The sequence below is a fragment of the Blennius ocellaris genome, assembly GCF_963422515.1.
Source record: "Blennius ocellaris genome assembly, chromosome: 20".
NCBI classification, from domain to species: Eukaryota; Metazoa; Chordata; class Actinopteri; order Blenniiformes; family Blenniidae; genus Blennius; species Blennius ocellaris.
The window spans coordinates 16894998-16919240 of record NC_137669.1 but is presented as its reverse complement, the minus strand read 5'-3'; the positions used below and the strand labels follow the sequence as shown (position 1 = coordinate 16919240).

At 43.1% G+C, this 24243-nt stretch overlaps 1 protein-coding gene across 3 annotated transcripts in view; it reads right to left on the bottom strand.

The window, feature by feature from the left end:
* The window catches only part of LOC308144829 (RNA-binding motif, single-stranded-interacting protein 3), a gene marked incomplete at its 3' end in the record, with an annotated part of 293608 nt that overhangs the window by 48140 nt on the left and 221225 nt on the right, over nt 1-24243 (bottom strand). For all 3 annotated transcript variants that reach the window (XM_080516066.1, XM_080516068.1, XM_080516067.1), the window contains one exon: nt 22157-22236. In XM_080516066.1, the coding sequence (XP_080372192.1) occupies nt 22157-22236 (80 nt within the window). The remainder of the gene's footprint in view (nt 1-22156; nt 22237-24243) is intronic.

The following is a 24243-nucleotide window of genomic DNA, read 5'->3' as shown; positions in this document are numbered from 1 at the left end:
ATCACCTCTGACGACTCACTGTGTTTTACCGCTAGGACATGTTTGAGTAGCACATGGGAAGAGGAAGAAAGTGGACAGCATTTTATTGGAATTCTGCTGTGCTCTGACGCTGCTCGAGGGGATCTCTAATTGGATCAACAACTGTCTGATTCCCTTCAGCCAGCTTGACCTGCCTGCCCAGACTGAGGAGGCTGTGTCTTATGGGAAAGAGAGAGAATAAGAGTGGGAGGGAAGAGAACGAGGAGGAAACGCAGACAGACTCACAAAGATCGAAGAGGGAAAGAACGCAGGGGATGGATGATATTCTAGAAATAAAGATATAAAAAAACACATGACAGTTAGATTGCCAAACTGAGAGGGTTTTGGGAAGAAATTTACAACAGGGCTGCTTATATGTCACCATTTTCAAAAGCAAACACACATATTCAGAATCGCTGCCAGCCAGGAAAGCGGGCATCGGCGGCGGCTTCCCCACAGGGAGATTTTTGACGGATCGCAGTCGATAGCGCTCACAACTGCCACGCTGGCCCCGCATCCTTCAGCATGGAAATGAAGACAGTCTGCCAGCCGTTTTGTTGACAGGGACGGCACACATGGCTCAATGACACGGCCCAATAAATGGAGCGGGCGCTAAGAGGGAGCATGGTGGCAAGCAACACAAAGAGAGGCAAGAGATGGAACGACAGACACGGTGTCATAGACAGACAAAAAAAAAAAAGGATACGGTGACAGAAAGCGACAGAGGGAAGAGAGATTCACTGAAGATAGAAGTGACAGGCAGAGTCCAGTTCCTCGCCACCCCACTCCCAATCCATACTGTGTAGCTCATCTATCCGAGCGAGACGAGCACAGGGAGAAGGATGTCAACAATGTCCTGCTTCTCACTCTGCATCTGCTACAGGAGCCCTATGGCTATTGATCAGCGCCTGCTCAGACTTTTCCACTGAGGGCTTCTGCAGCACGCCAGGCGGATCAGACCTGAGATGATATTATGGATTATGGGAAGGAAAATGGAGGGAAGAGCCCGGGATGCGGGCGGTAGAAGCCTGATCGATGAGCTATTGCACACTTAACAAGAGTAATGTTATGTAGGGACTCTCTGACATGCTAATCCATCTCTCACTCTCTCTGTCCGTCTCCCTCGATCGCATTTCTCTCTGTCGCAGTTATCTCCTGCCTGCTTCTCTCCCAATGCCTACCTGTCTGTCTATCTATCTATCTATCTATCTATCTATCTATCTATCTATCTATCTATCTATCTATCTATCTATCATACACCGCAGTGCACTGATCCCAGACCAAATTCAGACAAACAAAACTGATGGATGAGAGGAGCTCCACGTGCGTCTGGCACTCTGTTAGTCCTTAACACCGCAGACAACAATTGACTGAGACCATCTTATTGGAAATGGGGAATTCTTTTAAAATGCTGTTGTCCGGGAACACGCAAAAATCAATGTGCCATGATCGAAGTGATTAATATAAAATATTCTGCTCAAAACACGGGAGGGCGTAATTATTTGAGCAGATAAAAACATTGGGTTGAATGGAATTGTGCCTTGAAGTACTGAACCGAATTAATCTGCTCTTAGGTTCAGTTTGAGAGCACCAATTGCAGCGTGGCGCCAAGCAGGCGCCGGGTTTCCAGCTGGTAGTCAGCTCCCGAGAGACGAGCTCCGAGGTGACCGTTAAACGGGAACTTCATTTTGGCCCAATCAGCTAATTCCGCTTGCCACTCCCGACGTTAATGTTGCTATGGTGAGTAAATAAATATCTGAAAACAAGAGTACAGACAGAAGTATGTGAGTGTGAATGTGTGATAGCTCACTGTAATGAATAGCTCATAATGCTGCTTCCATGTATTGAAATAAGGTTTAAACAAGCTAGACAGTCTTTACCACATTCATCTAAAACGGCAGAGCTGATTGCTGCAGGGTCCTACAATCAGCTGCAGTGTTTAAGTGGCAGTGGCAGATGTTTCTCATGCTAAAGCCACACATGCCGCTGCACTCTGCCAACATCTTTGTTTCTGCAGTAGCTCTCAATATCGCTGGACGCTTTACACAGCTGGCCTGGCTGGCAATTACAGTGCAAGTGGCCGCATTGTGGTCGGCTCAAAATTGTAAGAGTACAGCATGAGACTGAACACACTATTTGCAGAGTGCATTTGAAATACGATCTCTGCTAAGAAAACACCGCAATGTGAGGCGGGCGACGTGAGCCAATATGTCACAGACGAAACTCGCGAGCCAGATGGATTTTGGTCTTTGAGATATAAAGGACGTTTAACATTGATTCAAATGGCTGCACACCTCTTTGATTCTGTGGCTGTGGAACAGTCAAGATGTGCATTGAATGTGAGATTCTGCCTATTTTTTTTCCGGAAAAAGTTTCAATGTCTGGACGTTCTTCCATATTACTTTGTGTTTGACAGTACTTAGAAGATATGGTCACAAATGAGTGACTCGCTGTTGTATCTCGACTGGGATTTGAAGGTTGTACCGTGGACGTCCTCCATATAACAAGTATTTAGACACAGAACTTTAATGCTGTGCTGAGTTGTGGTTTTACAATTTTATGATAACATAAACAGTCCTGGAGTTACGGTTACGAGAAGTACAGACTGCAGAGTGCATTTGAAATTAGAGCTACAGCGGCCACAGGAACATAATTAAAGATCCAACCATGTACCTTTAAGTTTAAAAAATGCCACATTGTATTAACTGATTTATTACCAATCACTATAAATATTTTCCTGACTTTGATGTCTGGGATTTCCCTTGGTTTATCAACTTTTTTCCAAGGTAGGCTGGTAAAACCTGTGGGCAAGAAGCGGAAATCACAAGTAACAAATAACACTTTTCTGCTTTTATCGTTACATTTAATATGAAAAGTATTTTATTATTGCCTCTCAAAATCCTAAAACATTCTTATATGTGTTGGATGAACCAGCTGGGATCAGCTTCAGGTTTCTTGCGAGTGCATTGGATCAAACTGCACTCGCAGTTTGTAACTTTCCAAATGAGCCATTGGTTGCTCAATATCGAGCTACAGAAGCACAGAATGGCGTGAATTGCTTTTCTGACCATCTTCTTCTTGGGAATAAATGGCAGATAACAGATACAAACACTGACAACTCACAGTCAAAGAATGAAAGCACAGTTATTTTTCAGACGGTGTGTAGAATTTAAATTAAAACACAAAGTTCTACTTTGAGAGTTGTTTTCAAAAAGTTTCGTTGTGCTCCGAGCAGCATTGTTGTGTAAAATGACAACCAGAACAAAACAAAAGTTTTCTGATTTGACCTGAAAATGTCACGCAAATGGGGCCTTAGTTTGTCTTTGTTAGAAATTGGAAGCGTAAATCACATGGCAGAACTTGCAGTGGTCTTTTTCTAAAAACTGATTTTACAAATTCAAGTTTTCTTCCTTGCATAATAAATCCAATATTCTGAGGTAAATAGAAATTGAACTCCTGTGTAGCACAGTGCTAGATTGTTTTCTCTGCACAGCTCCAATGGCTTGTATTTAATCCAAAAAGCAGCATAAATACGACTTTGATTAATCTGGTAAGACTGCAGCGAAAGTATTAAAGTATTAAACTGGATGAGAATCTAACAATAAGAAGTGAGTCTTCATTAGTGCACAGCTCTCGGTGGTTGAACGATCCTTCAATGGTCTGCTGTGGCAGACGGACTCACGTTGGGGGGGGGGGGGGGCTGTTGCTGGACTGCCTGTGGGGGTTGACTTGTGCTTCTACTGTCTGTGTCACTGCCTGTGTGGGCAGACGCTGAAGCTTGTTCTGTCCCTGTTAGCAGAGTATTATACCACTGCCAACGCCTCCGGTGACCCGTGAAAACCTCCCATCTATAGAGATGAATCATACAGATGGGCACTTTGTAATTCAACACAACTGCCCATCTACCACAGCCACAGCAAATATATCTCAGTGTCTGTGGCATCTGATTAAATCACCTTTATGCTCCGACAGCATGCTTTAAAAGTTACAATGTACTTTCTTGTTCTGTAGGGAGTGGTTGAAGTTTCTTGTGAAGGCTTTGTTATTTACACGAAGCACTAAAACCTGAATGCATATTAGCCCCTTCGCTCAGCCCGACACAGCTTCCCTGTAGCGTTACGGCAAAAATTATTTAGGTTTATGTATCAAGCCGAGGTTTTGCTGAGCGGGGTATTTTTCACTACCGCCCTGCTTGACATTCAGAGAGTTGCACTGTTTCACATTCGCGGTGCATTATAAACAGTCATCCACCATTACCTCGCTATGAAACCCAAAAGAAAGTGTGATTGTTTGGTATTTTACTAAATAAGAGGATTTGCCGGATGGTCCTGGCAATCAAACTTTAGATTATCTTGTTTAAGTAGTCTGATACGTTTAACCTTTAGGCCAAACTTTTCTGCAAATTGATAATGACATTCAAGCGGAGGGAGAGAAAAACAGGGGCGCCACATCCGTTAGAGTGGCATGGTGAATCACACAAAAGGCAGCGCGCCTGTTAACTAGGTTTCCACCGTAGGGGCTTCCAGTAACAACAGCATGGACAGGAAAGAAAATGAAATTACAGCACAATAAATGAATTATCAATAAAGACCCTCAATACTGTATCTGAGGGAGGATCAATACGGCACAGCCAGGCTGCGATGTGGGCCCAGGGCTGAGGGCAGGACCGTAGCTGAGGGACCGGGCGGATCAATAGTGTCACTGGGGGTGATTGACGATCAATGCTACCAGTGACGTTGATTTATGATCAATGAAAGCAGGGCACCCGACTAATAAGGGGGGATGGGGTGGAGGGGGGGGGGGGGGGGGGGGGGTATTCCATAGCGTTCCCTTTACTGTAACTGATTGGGGATCGATGAAGAGTGGCACCGCTTCTGATTAGGGATCAGGCGACTCCGTGGCAGAGGAAGGCGGCTACGTGTGAGAGGATTTGGTTGGCTGCGTGGAGACCGGCTCGTCTGAGCCGAGCAGAGCTGCAGTGACTGTAATTAAAGCAGTGCTGAAAGGAGCTTTCCACTGTTTGATAGAAGCTGCAGGTGCAGCTCTCTTTGCTCTTTCGTTTTCAAAAAGAGCAGCCGCGCACGCACGCACACACAGGAAGGTCTGCACTATTTTCTGCAATTCCCCTTCACAAAAAATCTATTGCTCTCATCAATATCCTCTCTTCTGCTGTGTTTTCTTCTGCTATTTTTGGAAAGTTATCAATACTTTTGGTTTCTTGTTATCAACCAGAAGGATTTAGGAGTCATTACTGAAAGTAATGAGTTAAAAGTATCAACTGTCAACAGATAATCCTCTTCCATTCCAGCAATGTAAATAGCTTTTCACTTGGATGTGCTTTATGTTACATCTGGTCTTTTTTTTAACTTCTTTTCCTCTGCAAAGTGGAGTAGTGGTAAGTACTCTCACCTCACAGCGAACATCTCCGGTTCAATTCAGTATTTTCAGTGTGGAGTTTCCATATCCCTTTGCATGTGTGGGAGTTCATTGGGTGCCACAGATTATCTCCCACAGTCTGAAAACATGCATTTGAGCTTAATCTCTGCAGCTCGAAATTGGCTGAATGTGAGTGTAAGTGTCTGTTTCCATTGTGTTGAACCGGTTGGCTGGGATCAAGTCCAACCCAATGTGATCCTAAATTAGAAAAAGAGTAATGTTGTATGTTATGAAAGTAATGGATGTTAGGAATACTCACTGATGCTTGACTTATTGTGACATGACATCAGTTAGTATATCATTACACTAACTATACATTGAGCATGTGGTCTGTATTCCTGTATCTGAAATCTCTATAGGTATTCTCAATGTAAGCAAGCATATGTGATAATAAACCCTGAAGATGAAGTCAGTAGAAGGAATCACCTTTGTGATGTTAAAAGTCAAGTCTGATGGAAATATAAAGCCCTTGTTAGGTCCAGTTATCTCCATCATTTGTGCTTTGTCTGAAAGAGCCATGGATGTCTGAACTTCAAACGGTGTCTGAGACGTTCCCATGGCTCACATTTCATTAATTTCTTAGGTATTCTCTTTGTTCTCAAGCAGCGTTGACACATTTTTTCTCTGTCTTCCCCCCACCCCCCCCAAAAAAGTTGCTGACAACAAAGTGGCATCTTCTTTGCACTTACAGAATATATCCACAGCTTTCCAAGGAAACTGCACAATGTGCAACATGAGTAAATATTCCTATATTTCTTATATATCCGTCATATTTTAGTGGAACTGAGACTTTTTCCACCAACTCATCGAGAGAATCAGATAGTACCTTAGCAAGAAATCTCACAGTATTGGCAGCTCTTTGATCAGCGAGATTGAAGTGTCCTGAAATGTGTGTAGAGTCGCAGTCAAGGTACAGTTTCCAGTCCTATAGGAAATATATAGTGTAAACCATCAACATAAACCAAGTCCTGTGTTTGGCTTTCACATTGTTGAAACAAAAGCACAAGAAGTCAACCTCGTAGAGGGAACCTTCAACTTCACCAACAGGTCTGCAGCCCCATGCTAGCAGCTGAAAGTTTCTGTTTACAACCATTTTACACTTCTTGCAGCACATCTGGCTGATTCCCAAGCCACAGGAGCCAAATACTAATATACGGCTATACACAGGTAGAAACTATATCCTGCTCCTTAAACCTCGAGGACAACTGCAAATTGCATATCCTGAAAAATTACACCTGAAAGCAGATCATTTTAAAGTGTCGCCTCTTGACGGAAATGTTCTTGATCTATTCATTAAATGACGAGTCAAGGCCATATGAAACACAATGGCAATATTAAATATGTGAAACGTTTTGGAAATTGTGCAAATGTGCAAACTTGACAGCAGGTAAATATGGAAGCAGATATACTAACAGGTCACAGGGAGGATTGCATTTACCTTCATAAATAAGGAACATCAGGTGTGTCTAGGAGATACTGGGAGGAGTTAATACATTTACAATGTGATTTACAACATCTAAAATCGATTTTAAGTTTCAATGCATTTGGAAAAGACGAGCAAATTAACTCGTGTTTTAGCCAAGACGTTGCTGATAAGAGTTATGTCCATGTCCAACACTGCATGGTGAATGCAAACAATAAAGCAACCCACTCATAAAGTTGTTCTTGTGAGCTCATTTATCAAACTTAGTTTCAACCAACCAACTGAATGCATTTTAAAAGGGATCAAAAACGATCACAATGAACAGATATGTCACTCAGTATGTCTGTTCTCGGCTGTTTTCTCTCTCTGTTTTCACAGATAAAAAACCAAGAATACGTGAAACTAGTTTGAGACACATTCCTCTTCAGTGAAAAATAAACAGCTTCAGTAGCTTCGGCCCCTCCGAGACATCGATATCCGAGTGATAACCAGGGAGAAAGGTTGACCTGTGTAGAACAACTTTGAATAAGTCCTTGCCTAAACATCTCGGACGTGATGAAAGGCTTTGTTTTTCTCGGTTTGCATTAATGGGCCCCAATCGATGTGGGAGAGCGGTGTTTTTTCTTCACATGTCCTGACCCTTAGGGAAACACAGGGAGGTAATGTGGGAGGGGAGATATATCGATGCACAGCATCGATATCTCTGGGATTCACAAAACAGCGGCGTGGTGAAGGTAAGGTAAGTCCTTATGTGAAGTTTCGGTCGGCTATTGGGGACTCGTCAATGTAGCATCAAGGACAGATGCACAGTGCAAAAGGGCCTGACAATTAGTACAGGCTGTAAATTAGTGGTGAGAAACAAAGTAAATAGTGATGGTAAACTGATAACATTCATCAGTGCTCACAGTTCTCCCTTCCCCAATTGCCCCGCCTCTCCCAAACACTCACACACACACACAGAAATGCCTTTGCCTGAGAAATGCCAGGAACTTCAGGCAGCACAGCACGGCTGCAAAGGGAAGCGCACATTGCCACACTGGCTCTCATCTGTCACCAACAGCAACTCGTCCGCCAGCCGCTATGATATGCAGCCTAATTGGGGGAGCTGATGAGGTCTGATGAGGCCAGTACTTATTGAATTCCCCGGCCTGTTATTTAGATAATGCTGGAGAGGAGCGGCCTCCCTCATACTTCCCATTCTCATCCATTCACTAGACCAGCAGGGGGCTGCCGGCTAATCCACTCTTGTTTATGATGGTTGTAAGAACTAAAGGGATTTGGACACGGTTTCCCCTCACGAGCACACATCCAACAATCCCCCACTGTTGATTTTACCTCATAATGGGCCTATTGGACAACTTAACCAGATCCCAACACTCTTTCTCAACCCCCTCGCCTGTTTCTTTCTTTCTCCTATTCGCGGAGAAGGGGGCAGGGATATTGTCAAATGATCAGACTTTGAAGTAATGTGCTTTTCTTTTTCTTTGTGTTTCCAAAAAGCAATTACCAAACTTCAAAAACGTGGCTGTACGGTATTCACTGCTTTACAATATATGTGTGTGAAAGGGAGACAGAACAAGTGTGAAAGGATGTGCAATGGAGAGAGAGAGAGAGAGAGAAAACAGAGGAGGGAAGCAGAAGTTGTGGAGCAGATGGCTAAATGGCGGGATAGCAAACTTTTAATTCTGTGCCTCAGACGAGTGAAAGAGATGAAGACTGTGAAGTCACAGAGGGGTGCCAACAGTACTTCTCAGTATGGGACAGCACATCAAAATGCATTAGAAGTGATGAAAACTGGATGATTAATGCTTTCACAGCGCAGCACAGCCAAGGATATGAATTTCAAATGTAAAGCTTCGAGGGAAAAAGTCTTCATATAGGTGGTCGGACATTTATCAGTACCAGCTGTATCGTGGAGACGATCCAACGAGGCAAATTTACTGCCGCGGCAGTATGAATATCTGGCAATCACTTTGGAGCGCCGTAATAAGAGACAGTCACATAATAGTTTAAATGAGTCAAAATAGAGACGCGTTGTCTTCTTAATGTATGCGCCTTGCTATGTGAAATACTGCTATGCCAGCTATTTATCTGCCAGTTTGCATTAAAGGGAAAACAGTAGGGTGCCAAAATCCTTGAAACACTGATGGTAAAACTGCTTACAATTGTTTTTTTGTGTGTAAATCACTCATTTAAACAAATTCAGAAGCATCAGGTGCAACACCAGCTGTAAACTGAAAAGCATACACAATCAGAAAAATCAGTTCCACTGAATTATTGGCCCACGGAGTACTACATTCTTCTATGAGAAAACAAAAGGCCATATTTATAGGGGTCAGCTGCTGCGGCCTTATAGATCAGGGACCGTGCAGACGAGGGGGGGCCATTAAGGCAGCAGCATTTAAAAGCTTACATGGAGAAGGTACAACCTGGAGTTCACCAGGGGCACGGCAAATCAATATTAGCTCGACTTAGAAACCTGCTGTATAATCCTTGATCTCCAAGGCCATTTGCTTTGCTGCCTGAAATTGGATACACCCTGACTGTACACCCCCACCCCAGACACACACACACACACACACACACACACACACCCCTCCCTCCACCTCCCCTGCTGCGCCGGCCCGCTGCTCGCTCTGCAAATAAGACATCCTGAAAAATTGATCTGGATGCATCTGTGGCAAGATTACGTCTTGGGCTAAAAGAGAGATATGACTAGCTCAAGGTAATTCATAAATCTGCGTGTCTATGTGTAAGAGGATCAGGATGGGGCCCGGTGAATGGGAAAACCTTGTGCTAGTATTGCCGTGGCTGCATCGCTGCCGTATGAAAGGCTGCAGCGGCGAAACAGGCCATCAAGTCAGCACCTCTACAAATGTTAGGTGGCTGGTAAAGGCCACGTATTGACAAATACCATTATACACTCTATAGCTCAGGTATGATTAACAGCAGCAAAGGGAAAATAAGTCATCGTTGTTTATTTTGCCTTAAAGCAATGATGCCTTTTGTGGTATAATACATTTTCTTTGATGAATGGCTTGCGTAGGACCAAATGGAAGGGCATTGTTTTTGATTAATTTTTAAACATATCTGTGACATTTTATTTACCAAGACTTGTTTAGATTTCTCAAAATCCATCTTTTCTTAGTTCCCTTTCCTTCCCCCTCGTAGTAGGTTATATGGGATCTATTTACATAAAATCTGCATGATGCATGACCGACTCCATCGACTGGTTACAAGTTCACCTCCAGCCATTGGAATATGATGCATCTTTATTGCTCATGTGGATCTAAGACTGCATAGTGGCGGTAGATCAGAAGCTGGTCCTGAACGGGAAAGAAAACAACTGGCGATAGCCCGAATGCAAGATTGAGAAAGTCACCTTGTAATTATTGTTAAAGCAAAAGTAGAGCACAATTCTCTGGCATGTGTCATCCACCAACCTGAAGTGACATGGCAACTGGCAAATTCTCACAATCACTCGGTTAGGATGGAGAAAATTATAAAATGAGCACCCTCAAATACAATCCCAGCTTCGGTTGTTTTTTTGTTTTTTTTAATGCTCTGATGCCGTAATTGATTCACAAAACAACAATGTTTGGATTTAGAAAAACACTCCCTAAAAATGTTGCTAATCTGTGCCCTGCTTCAGTGAGACTTTACGTCAGTATTGTTGGAATTGATTTTAGTAAAGTTAACATTGTGTTTGTAATGTATTCAGCCAATGACAAAGAAGATGAGAAGACAGATGGATGGTCATCTACTTTGTTTACGACACTGTTATTGCCAATAACTAAGGCATTGGTAATCAGAGCCGGTTCTAGATGATGGATTAATTATAAGTGTTAAGAGCACTATCAGCACCACCATCCATCACAAAGCTATTTTCTTCTGGATTTGCACCAATTTCTTTCACTTTGTGACTTCCAGGGGACATTCAACGAGCATTTGATACTAGTTCAAGCTTCTTTTCAGGAGCAAAAGCATTTTATTTTGACTATTATATGATACTATCATGTGACAGTCACATGTGGGAAATGGTTCTCACTTGGAAATATTTCAGCATCTCTTAGATGTGATGGTATCCGACCCTTTCTTGTGCCTCCTGGAAAATGAAACAAGACAAATAAAACATTACTCTTCAAAAGAGAAGCTCCCCTCCAGTAACAGCATTTACTGCTGTGTAACAAGCAAGACATGAAGAGTGAGATTTGTAAGAAGGGTACATCTTTAAGTGCTCCGCCGCTGTTTTTCTCTGCTTGTTTTTTTTTTTTCCTTTTAAATTCCCATGATGGCGTGTATTGGGAGAGTGGCAGTAGACTCTCTGAGGCCGATAAGCTCACTGTTTTCCCCCCATTACTTGTGCCCGGTGGGGGGACCGACAGTTGTAGCGAGATGCGGTGCAGCGCAGCAGGGGTGGTCCCCAGATACCACAGATTCATACTTTCCACCTGACGCACAGGATAGAGAGAACACAGAGCTGGCAATTACCACACTTCTCCCTCTATATAGTGCGATCGCGGCCAGCGCCGCTCCGCTGTACTTCACTCTGAAGGCTGTCTCAGGGCCTAGCTGGAGGTAATGAAAGCAACACACTCCTAATGGACTATTGATGTGTGTGTATTTGTGGGTGGGTGTGTGTGTGTGTGTGTGTGTTTGGATGTATGAGAGGAAGACCAAGAAAGAACAAAGGACGGAAGGAAAAAAAAAAAAAAAGAAGTCTATAAGAAAATTTTCTTTTTAGTGTGCTTTCCGCTGTCTGAGTCTGTGTTTTTTGGGATTGGCAAAAAAGTGTGCATTCATGTCTGCAAGCTGCTGCAAATCATCTATACGGGCGGAGAGGAAACCAGCAGAAATAAGTGTGAGCTTTTAACCATGACGTGATGCACTGCCAGGTAGGGAATGAGACAGACAGAGAGACACTGTGTCTGAGCGAGACATGAAGTCACTGCAACCAAAAGGGTTTCCATATCATCTTTCAGCTTTAAGAGCTTGCAAATGCAGCTCTTATATATATATACACATGCACGCACATATACATGCACGCACGTACACCATTACAGTAAATTTCACTGAATGGCCCCTGTCCCACTCCCGCTGATGCTCCACTGGCAGGGCATGCGAGGTGTGTACACATTTTTTTGTGTGCCTGCGTGTGTCCGCTAACCTGCTGGCAGGCGATCGGATGAATGAACGGGCGTCCACTCCTGGAGGTCCGGTAGCACTACAAAAATAACTCTGCTGACCACGGTGACCTCTGCTTGTTCCCACACAGCCTGCGTCCTGTTCTAATGGAGGCTGGTGCTCTATTTTGGGGCCAGCGGTTAGATTTATCTCGCTGCCCTCTGTGTCCTGGGACGGTGACAGTGACGTGGCCGGGTGTAACTGATGCCTCCTTTTTGTTTTTGTTTTTTTTATTCTACTTCCCTTACGCAAGCACTCTCAGGATACAATCAGTCAATTCTGGGTCATCAGATGACCTGACTGTACCTCCATGTTCCTCTTATTTTCCAAATGTACTGTTACACCTTTAACACATGCTGAATAGGAGGAGAAAATTGAAATTTATAAAGGCTGAAACCGAGGTGTTGTGACACTCTGGTGCCTCATAATGAAATGTGCAGGAGATGGAGAGGAGTTGACCAGTGAACCACAGAAAGCAAGTCTGCTGAATTGCTTGCATACCACAGAGACCTTGGAGCATGATTATCCTCCTCAGCAAACTTAATCTTCATTCTGGAGGATGGGCAGGTTGGCTGGAAGGCTATGAGCTCTGTGACCTGCTGTATCTGCTGAGAGCCGGGATATTACTCTTTGGAAAGAAAATGCATTGCCTCAGGACCGATAGCTAAAACCTGGAATCGGGAGATCCATCAAGATGACTTGCACATCCCAACAGTTCATTCTGATAAAGAGAAGCCCAATTAGATGAGATGAATGAAACAGACAAAATACAATATTTGATAATGATAATAAACATGATTTGAAAGCGTAGCAGAATAAAATCCACAATAAAAAACTCATAAATTCTGCTTAACAGCCATTATGTCTTTAAGCAACTAATTTCCTGGTGCTGGTACAAAAGCAGACTTTCAGTCTGCAGTAGTTGGTATCAGCAGAAACTGAAATGCTTGGACACCGTTGATTTATTTCTGTGAATATTTATGTTTATGGACTGTGTACTTAGGTGTATTTTTAGGCACTCAGTGAATTTTGTGGGCCACACAACACTACAATTACTTTGTGTTTTCTTCATATATATACAATCACTATTGTATACTTCACCCCGACTGGAGACTGGAACTGCACAGCAGTACATGACTGAAGATTAACCCCAAAAGATTTAACAAGATTAAAGCGGCCCACTCACTTATTTCACTGCGGCTGCTCTGACAGCCCACCAGGGGTGCACAGAAACCTGGCTCAACTTTCACTGCAAGGCAGCGTAATCTGGCCAATCAGATAAATGAATTGGAACATTCCTGTGTGATTATTTGGAGAATTTCTGCTAGTTTTCTGGCAATGCAAAGATGATCAGTGTATTTTTTGCTGTGCTGTATTGGAGCCACTGATTGTGATGGACTGTTGGACCGAGTGAATCCTGGCTTCGCCGCAGCGCCCTGCCTCTCTTATTGCGGTACAAAGTTATAGACAATGTATGGACAAATCATCAAAATCTATAAAAACACGAGCTCGCTTCATTCAAGCAGCTCTGTGCATTAATTCTGGACAACTTCTGGAAAAAAGCAAACTGATGATCATTGGGAAAACTAGTTACCTTAAAATGGCCAGATAATCTCAAAAATAACAAGTAGTTTGCTAATTAAATCATTGTATTGTACACAGAATAACATTCATGCCTAGGTGTAATGCAGACTCACCAGTTAACAAAAAGGAAACCAGACTATTTAAAACCACACCACACACAGAAAGAACATGCAAACCATCCACACAAAAATGCTCTACAGCGAGATTCAGATTTAAACTACTTCCTTGCAATGAGGCGAGAGTATTAACCAGTACACCACTGTACAGCACACTTCGAATAATATGGTGTGGTAAAAAGGGAGATTGACGTCATATTTGGGTAACTCAACATCTCTTTAGGCCGTGACAACGATACCATGACGGTTAAAATCAACAAAGCTTTACTAATATTGTAAATTACAAGAACATACCAATGAATTTCCTATTGAACCATTTTGTCTCTTTGAGGTAACCAGATCAGGAAGGAGCTGAAAATGACGCCACTCTAAATATATCTTCTACATTTGTAACATCAAGGAAGATGTGAGGATGTGAAAAGGATCTTTGTCTTATAAATAATCTTCTGGGTATTGTACATTCCAGGAGTAAAGAAAATGTCTATGACAACCTGTTTTGGGAAGATTTTACCCATGAAAAGCACAACTGCATAAACTCGACAGCCTATATAGTACTGGCGCAGACATTTTACTCCAGACTAAAGTGGTAGAAAGACAGATATTGCCATTCTTAGACCCACATGACTGCACAGCTCAGTTTGCTCAGGTTGTGTTTTTCATAACTGGGTTTTACATTTTACATTCAAAGGCACTTTCTGAACAAACATAAATTAGATGTCACCCTTGTTGCTGCCTACTTTGATTTACAAAAAGAAAATTGGAAACTTCACAGAAAAAACCAAACAAAAACTTGAGTCATAACTGTCAGCTGTCCACACTGTTGTTAAATTTGCAGTACAGCAGATAAAGGAATACATCAATGAGCAAACTGATCACATGTCAAACAAAGAAGAGAGGGGAAGTGTTCTTCATTAATAATAGCAGCCTCAGGTGGTTATTTTGCTCACACTAATAGTGTCTTCACTCATCTATATCCAGTAACATAGATGAGCATTAGGGAGGCCTGAGCAGTAATGTGTGATGTGCAGAAAGGCGGGCAGAAGAGAGGATGAGGAGGAAGAGGAGGAGGGCTGAAAGACAGCGGCGCCAGGGAAGATAAAGGAGGGACGGGTGCAGGAGAGAGGGAGGGAGATTAGAAAAGTATAATAGCAAGGACAACAGGAAGTGCGAGGAGAGGTGTGAGCAGGGTGAGAGAAGGAGATCAACATTGTGGACAGCTGGGCCGGGGTCACGGGGTCAAGCTCAGGCAGCGGTCGCATGGCCAATGTCATCCTTTTATCTCGTCTGCCGGAGATGCGGCATCCTAAACTTTACTCAAATATAACCTTCCAAAAGCACAGGTTGATCCAACTTTCATTCCCCTCTCCTCCGCTCCCTAAACCACCCATCACTTTCTTCCCCTTGCTGCCCTTTTCCATCTGTTCTCTTTTATCTTCCTCGCTTATTCCTGTCACATTTCCTCCACCTCTAATCCATTTCTTTCCGATGCACTCTCGCTGTACTCCTCTCCATTACTCGCCCTCGTTATGTATCTTTTCCTCATAGTAACTCTCCTTCGGTCTGACTCTCGCTCCACATTAGATGTAGTTGAGTGGAGAGCAAAGTCAATCGTTCCTGTCTGAACCCCTCCAGGAGCTCGTGCTCCTCTTCTCCGCCTAAACAAACTTCGAAGCCAATCAAAGGGCTTATATTATTTTCTGTGGAAGGGAGGTGCAGCAGGTGAATACTTTATATTTTAGTGACAGATCCACTCAGAGAGGCTCCTCTCTCCTCCAATTTCTCACCGCAAAACCGTTGGCTTCGCTCATGAATGATACAGTTCAGTGGCAAAACAAACAAAGCGTGACAAATCCAGATTATTGTCTGCAGGCGAGATAAGGTTATAATGAGAAAGTGCATCGGGGGAAATTGATCCTTTTTTCAGGAAGCTGTCTGATTTACTGGGGATGCCAATAATAACTTCCTGTGTGTCCCGTCTCTAATGGGAGGCGGGTGAAGTCAGAGGTGGGGGGTGGTAGGTTCACGCTCGGAGGACAGATTTCATTATGATGCAATATCCTGAGAAGTGTATTTGAAAGGGAGGTTTCGTGGTCAATTATTATCTGTGGCAGGCTATATTGAAAAGCTGTCTGATTGCCACTGACGATCACAAACGGAGACAGAAATATGGCGGGTTTAGGGCGGGTGGCGGCGGCAGTAAATGAATTATCAATGGGTAATAGATTTGACCTTTTGTTTCCGTCAAAAAAGAGGACGGAAAACATTAGCCGCAAACAATTCACATATCGGCACCCACGCGACACACAGATGCATCGTGGGAACCACGTGCTCGGAGAGGCTACCGTGGCTCAGACACGCTGACAGCGGAGCCACCAACCTACTTGGCTGCACATTAAATCTACACGCCATAAGGGAGAGAAACGGCCCCGCCGACAGGCCAGTTATTAGCCAGGGGAATGTGGGAGGCATGGCAGAAATTAACATAGATTACTCGAGTATGACTGACAGTTTCAGAAGGGCTTTTTGTGACTTACCAAGTGATTTGGGACTTGCCTTAATTCAGCGAGGGACGTTTTAATACCGTGGGCTGTCTATACAATCTTGGCATGGTTGCCTTGGTGAAGATGCCAACAGGGAGGGAATCTTTTTTTTCTTTCAACGACAGCACCCCCAGCAAAACCTCAGCCCCTCCACTCTCAGTGGCACAGTCCCTGTGTTCCGCAAATGATAATAGCGAGTGTTGGCGGGCCAGCACTGTCTTTTTGTCTCTGTGTTTTATTTAAAGTGTCCGTGCTCTGGAGTAGCAGCAGTCATACGCATAGTGGATACACAGAAGCCTTTGTGGGGTTCGGATCTGACAGAGCAGAGAAATGAAGTGCTGCCAGAAAAGTGTAAATGTTATCAGTATTTACATCTAATATAAAATTTAATTCGGATATAGTTTAGTTTTTGTAAGATCTTAGAAAAATATTTTTATGTTTAACAGAGCAGTTAGAGAGTAAAGAGAGACAGGAGCAGAAATTGTAAAAACAGATAAGGTGAAAGAGAGAAATGCCAGACGACTAAGAGAAATAGCAGGAAACCTTGTACATATTGCATGTTTCCGCTTGGTTCCATCTCCCAGGGCCACTGTGGCTGCTTCCTGATGTGGTTTTCATTATTTATCCAGCATCTATTGGACAATATTGGAAACGACTCTCGGCTCTGCTGCCATATTGGCAGCAGGACAACGAGGAAGGCAACAATGACAGAAGTGAAAAGAAGAAGAAGAGGAGTGCATTACTGCATTTTCAATCTGGACTTTGTCTGAATAGTCAAAACATTCAACAATGAGACAGATTCATCAGAGTCTGCTGTTGTCATTTCTGAAGACTCCTTGTATCCAGGCCTTCTGAACACACACCTCTTGGTTTATTTAACTCTCGTTCCCTTGTTGACGATGAAACTTCAGTCCCAGAGAGAAAGCAGCCCAGCACATGTGGCATATCAATGGATATATATCCATTTTCTTTTCCTCTGCCAGTGCAGACGTTTGGTATGTATATGAGATTATTCACCTGCCAAAACCAAACAATGGCTAATGTATCTCTGGTTGGAATTACATTTACCATAGGGTGTCATCTCTAAGCTGTTTAATGCATTGTGGGACGAAGGGCTTTAATCAGCGGGGCTCAGTGGAGTCAGCGGATTAAATCACTTTTTATCTGCGCTTCCTTTGACTTTCCCAGCGCTCAGGGTTGCAGTGTAAATCATAATGCGTCCCTGTTGGGCTCACTTCAGTATAGTTTATTGCTGTAGTCACATTTCATAAATTCCATTTATTTTGTGTATTGAGTAAATCCACATCCACTAAACACAAGGATAACTCTTTTATTCTTACCTCCAACCGCAAAGTTGATCATTTCTCAGAGCGGCTACATTGTCTACGTGAGTGCGTGGATCCGTTTGTGCGTGAAGCCCATACAATATAATGCATAATATATGCACATATATATTCAACTCAAAAATGTCGTGCGGTACATGTATTTTCAGACAGAACATGTACTTAGTCTACATGGCCATGTGCAGCGCATGCATATGAGCTTCCATTTATGTGTGCACGTATGTGCGTTCACAGCCGACAGGAGCGTCGGGGAGAGCGGCTGCCGCATTGCACAGAATTGCTAAACAGCTGTAGTGCTCCATCAGGGCTATCGATCATGTCCCTCTCTCTGAATCACAATCAGACGTGGGCAGAGCCGGGTGGCTGAAGCAGGCCTCGGCGACTGGCTTGTTGGGACGACTGCTACGCACCTTTCATATCAACCAGGCCCGGCCCGAATAAACATGACTGGGATCGCTGATTAGATGTATCAATACGCCAGGTGCAATGGAGCATGGAAACTTGCAGCAACACACAGTGAAGAATCCAATTCCAGTTCTTGGCATGCAACATGTCGTTCCAGCAGTTGTGTTTTTATTGCTGATAAACGTGCAACGTTATTGTTCTGTTTACACAGAACGTTTGACTGTATTACAACACAGCAATGCATCTCCTGGTCACCAAAAGAAAAAAGAAATCATTAATTTGACTCTTTTAAGGGTGCTTATAAATCCAGGAGACATATATGTGGCAAGAAATGTTTGTGGACACTGGAAGATTGCCTATTCACACTGACACAACTATCTGAGTGAAAGTTATAGCTGCTGAGCTGCAGCACTGACCAGGCCGGCCATCACACCGCAGCTGAAACAGTGTAAGAAAGGTCAGAGGGTGAATGACAGCAGACCATGTTTAAAGAAGCTGAAATGAAACATGCAATATAATCCACCCTATTGACATTGCTACGCCTGCCAAGCAAAAAAAAAAAACAAGTTGTTGTTGGTTATGTTAAGTTATGTCATGTTTTGTTGTTTTTTTTACTGTTTGATCTCAAAGTTGATGAACGATTCTCATCTGACATGACGACATGAAGAGATCTCAAAAATGCATAAATCCACATATTTATATATACATAAAACATAATTCTAACAAACACATTATCACACATAATTTCATTACAGTCTTAACAAGAAGAAAAGGGAAGCAGTTAAGTACCATTAGCTGCCATCTGCTATCGGCCTTCCACACCGTACATCAACTCAATATCTCATGTAATCACGTGGAAGTTCGCTGTTACTCCATTAAAATTTAAACAGGAAGTGCATGGTGGCTGTCCATGCCGCTATTAGCTGCCATCTGTTAGCGTTTCCACAATTCTTCGATCTGCTGTATTTGTCCTCACCGTCTGTCTCAGGGTTGTTATCTGTAACCCCGTGTTTTAACCCCCCCAACATGGTGACTTCCTTTTCATTTGTTTTCCAGTGGTGAGTTGGATTTTACACATGACCTGGCACCTGACATCCACATATTTACTTCCTGACGTGGGACAGAAAGGTTGCAGCTCAATATCCTTTTAGAATTGCCACTGGACACACCTGAGGAGAGGAGGTCAGTGATAACAAGAACAACTCCCATATACTCAGACACACACACACACACACACACACACACATCCACATCTCTTGACATGGTGTGATTGAGTGGCTAAGCTGCAAACGCAGAGGCTTGTTGGATACGAGTGAGAGAGGGCTGGGGAGTGAGCTTGCTGCATCAAGAAGTGTGTGCATGTTTATGCACAAGCATGATTGTTGACAGTGTTGTGAATGTGTGTGCTACCGTAGCTACTTTGCATGTGGTGTGTGTGTGTGTATGCGTGCGTGTATATGAAAGCCAAACAGGAGGAAAAAGTCTCTCATTAGCATTATGTGGATGTTGACATTCCACTCAGGTCAAAGTTAGTGGTGCGTGACCATATTTGTGCGTATGTGGTTTGCGTGTGTGTGTCAATGCTCACACAGTGCAGTAGTAGCCATGGCTGTCACACAAGTACTGCCAGGCACGCGCGTCTGCGCGCACACACACAGACACACACACACACAGGCACACCAACGAACACACTCCTGCTGTGCTATGTGTGGTGGGAGCCCCCCGGGGGGTGCCGCTGAGCTGTCAAAGCAGGATGGATGAAGAAGCTGCCCTGCATAGCAAAGGGCTCTGGGGAAATACCACCAAAATGATGCACGCACGCACGCACGCACGCGCGCACACACACACACACACACAGTGTACCCGCTTTTAAATGCTGACATTTGAATATGCACATGAACAGAAAAACAAATAGAAATGGCGTGGGAACACAACACACGCACGCACGCACGCACGCACGCACCCACGCACCCACGCACCCACACACACACACACACACACACACACACACACACACACACACACACACACACACACACACACACACAGAGACAGAAAAGAGACAGCTCCCATGCCTCTGCAACAACCATAAAAAAAGCTCCCGGGTCTCCTGCAGAGGAACATCTGAATTTGATAACAAAAGAATGTCCAGAAATCTGCATTTAAGAATCAGCAAGTCAACATGGACAGTGTCATTTACACACACAGACACACGCACAGACAAGCAATGAACAAAACAAAAGAGATTTGTTAACCATGCCAGAATTGTAGAAAGGAAGTAAAAAAAAAGTATCAAAGCAATGAACCGGCGAGCTTGTTCTCATCAGTATTCATGAATTGAACATCTGAGTGAACATTGCAGAATCAGAAACGTGGCAATAACACAATGTTACCTTGTAGGTTTTGGAGATCATTCATGGCGGTACCACCTAACATTGTAATCAACTGCCTAATTTCCAAAACCTGGAAACGACTCGTGGAAAAGCTACAAAGTCAAACGGGGCGAGAAACACAGGCGCTAAAACGTAATGTTGATGCGGATTTTGAACAACTTGCGTTGCACAGGTGCTGGTGAAAACAGCGTTCGATCTTTGAGAAGCTTGATAAAAATTCCAGAAATAAAATGGTAGCAGTAATAACTTCTGAAGGAAATGTTTGTGGCTTCCAATAAATCCAATTATAAACTTAAACAACATCAGGGACAATAAAGGCTTTTACCACAACCAGCCGCGTATTTGTATTTTCAGGTGTGAAACAAGAGAGGGGAAAGATTTGATAGACCCTTCAGCTGGGACCACAGTAGCAACGAACCAGAGCGGACCTTGTAAACTTAACCATTCTTAATTCCACAGAAGGATTTCCTCGATCAGGGCGGTAAATCTCCATGCTTGGCACAGGCCTGAACAATCCATTAACAATAATAAAGCTTGAGCAGCGGGGAGATAGACCCTTAAAGGGGAAGGTCAGCCTGATATTACAGCTTTAAAGGTTTCCTATTACGGCTCAACTTCAATATAACCGCTCACCTTGCCTTTAATGGCTGCCGGCTATGCAGTGGCTGAGCACATATGGAGATTCTAAATCCAGTCTCTCTGTGATATTACTGGATGGCAGAGAGCGATTTATGGGTCTGTTTCTGTGCCACCGGTTGGATGTGTGAGCATTGTTAATAAAATTGCCACAGCGGTGAAGGAGATCTCCCCGGCATTGCCCTATCTGGCCCGCACGTCCTGCCGGGACGCACGGGGGAGACTGAGCGCTGCAGCACCTGGCCCCAAAAGTGCTTAAGCAGCATTTTTTCCTTTATCCTGGCCTTTCCCTCCGACACTTTCTTTCATATCTTTACTCCCCTTCTAACTCACTTTTTTTTTTTTTCAGCTGCCACCTCCTGACAGCCCCTCTTCCCCTGGAGACCTGCTCTGTTTCCCACATTTTTAAGCCTTTGTCTCCTAACTTTCGCAACTGCAATGCTTCTCCGGACAGCAACTAAAAGACACATTTCTGTGTCAACACACTGCTATCTTGTCTCTACATCTGTCCCCCTTTTGAGAGAGTTTTTTTTTTTTTTCTTTTCTTTCACCCACTTTTTGCCTGCCCGTTTTTCTCCTTGGCCGCTGTCTGGGGTGACTGCAGACAGCGAAGAGATAGGAAGGAGAAAGGACACTGCAACAGTGAGCAGCAGCAGAGGAGGAAAAGAGGGGAGAGTGCAAGCTCTTAAGTAGATTGCAAAGAACAGCACAGAGGCATGAGCGTGAATATTAAAAGGGTTTTCTCCTGCCCAAGAAGTTCCAGCCTGCAGCAAGAGCACCACCAGGGAGGGAAGGAGGAGATGGTGACACAGAGAGAGGGAGGGAGGGAGGGAGGGAGGGAGGAAAAGACCGATGCAACCGTCAGCTTTTCTGCTGGAGCCACGACAGTTAGCTTCAGGTGTCAGAAACCACAGTGTACATAATCTATCAAGCTGTCCTCCAGATCTGTGAGGAGATATTACCATAATAGAATTAGAAAGGCGGTTTCTTACTGCAGAGGTGATGATTTTTCCAGGACAGAAAAAAAAAAAAAAAGGAGATTGGACTGATGTGGGAAAGCAAAGGAGGGAGAACTCACCTGGAATGCCTGGCGGGGTTTTCAGGTATTTTCCATTAAAATGCTGTATCACTACTTCACATTTCTCTGTAGACTCCATTCTGAAATGAAAAAAAACCAATACATTGAGGTTAATTTAAAATAATTTACATCTCACTTTGATCACGAGCTGAAAATGATGACCCCCATCATAAACTCCCAGCGATACATGTTAAATCATTAGGGGGAACTTGTGGGAAATTAATCAGATCATTAGAGAGCTCTAGAAAGGGTTGAATCCTTTCTGTGTGGAGTTTGCATGTTCTCACTATGCATGGGTGGGTTTTGTAAAAATACTCCTCCCACAGTCCAAAAACATGTGTTTGAGGTTAGTTTGTAACTTTTAAACGCATTACGTGTGAATGTGAGAGAATGTGACTGACTGTGTTAGACGAGTGACCTGTCTGTTGTGTATCCCTATTCCACCCATTAAAAAAAACAAATTAATTGTTTGAATCATCAAAATGCAACTAAAATGGCCCCCTTCATGCTCTGAGTCACTGAAAATGCCGCTTTTGCTTTTGCTCTGTGAGGCTGTTAAACTGGCTGAAGCTCATCGAGAACTTCTGCAACTTGTTTTGCGCTTCTAACCTCAACACTGCCCCCACAGGCAGTGGTGGTACTGCTCTGGTTGTCTGTAACCTTTAAGGCTTTAAGGAGACTATCTCTATAGAACATTTTCTAATGTTGAGAATAAATAAGCCTTTAATTGGACAGAGAAACTTTGCTTCCTTTTGACATTTCCTTCAGATGTGAGGTTAAATCCGGCCACTCTTGGCACATTTAAACAACAGACAAGCCAGCACTAAACCGCGTCCTGTCAGCGGGGCACTTTCATTCTGTGAATTCTCAAAAGTTCCGGCGAGACTTTCCAGAGCCCTCTACCTGCTGTGAAACGTCACCGGCTGCATGAGTCACAAGTTCATAATGAGATTCGCGGCTTTTAGGGAAAGAGGTGTTCAGAGACTTTTCTTTGTGCATGACAGAAATGAAAGAGAATAGAAAATGAGCGCTTGCGACAGATTTGCAAGGATATAGAGGAACAAGGAGAAGAAGGTGAAGATAATAAGAGATAGACATCCAAGCCCTATCACAGACTCCGTCAAGGCCAGCACTCGGACACGGATCGATTGAACGCGTCACACACCCATAGCAATAAAACCTTTACAAAAATATCTTAGCGGCTTTAAAAACCCAAAAAAAATTTGATTAAAAAATAAATTATATATATATATTAAAAAAAATTTAGATTAAAAAACCTTTAACCTGGAATAATGAATTATTTATAAGAGGAGAAAACTAATGATGCAAACACAGAGAAACAAAGCAAGTGTTATTTTCCTTCATCAGTGGACTTGAACTTAACGACTTATTCTCTGGCTGAAGTGACATTTTAGAGTCACTAACAAACTACCACAGGCTGAGAAAACACACAATCTTCATTTAATTACCAGAGTGAGCCTATTTTCATGTATCTAAGCATCTCCTTTTTATTGCTAAAGTCTCATATCCTTTGTAGTGACACAATTTCTACCTTTTAACATTGGTTGTATGTGACATTCACAGAAAAATACAGGAAATCATCCCCCCCCCCCAACATGTCTCTTGGTGTCGGAAAAGCAGGCAAGGATTTAAAAAAGGCTGAGTTTTTAATCTTCTGCCACAAAGCTTGCCTGTGTGTTAATAATAGTGTACACAAGTATAATTTCTCATCTTTAAATGTCTTAAAAGTTAATTAATCTAATTTAGTTTTCTCATTTTATTTCAACATGTTTTTGGCAGCACTTTGTACATGGGTACAATATTCTCAAATGGATGCAAATGTTTACAATATATTTCAGCACTTACCAAAGCACATTGAACATTTTATTCTAAATACATTCTTTGAAATTTTTTAATGTATTCAATTTACTTTCATTTTTCATTGTCTTTTTTCCTCCTAATTTGTTTTTTGATTTTTTAATTTGAACTTTGTTTCATGTTTGATGAGTTTTCCCTCTCCTTTGTCAAATACATACTTTAAGTATTTTCTTGGCTTTATTGCTCTATCTTAAAGTCACTTTTAGCTT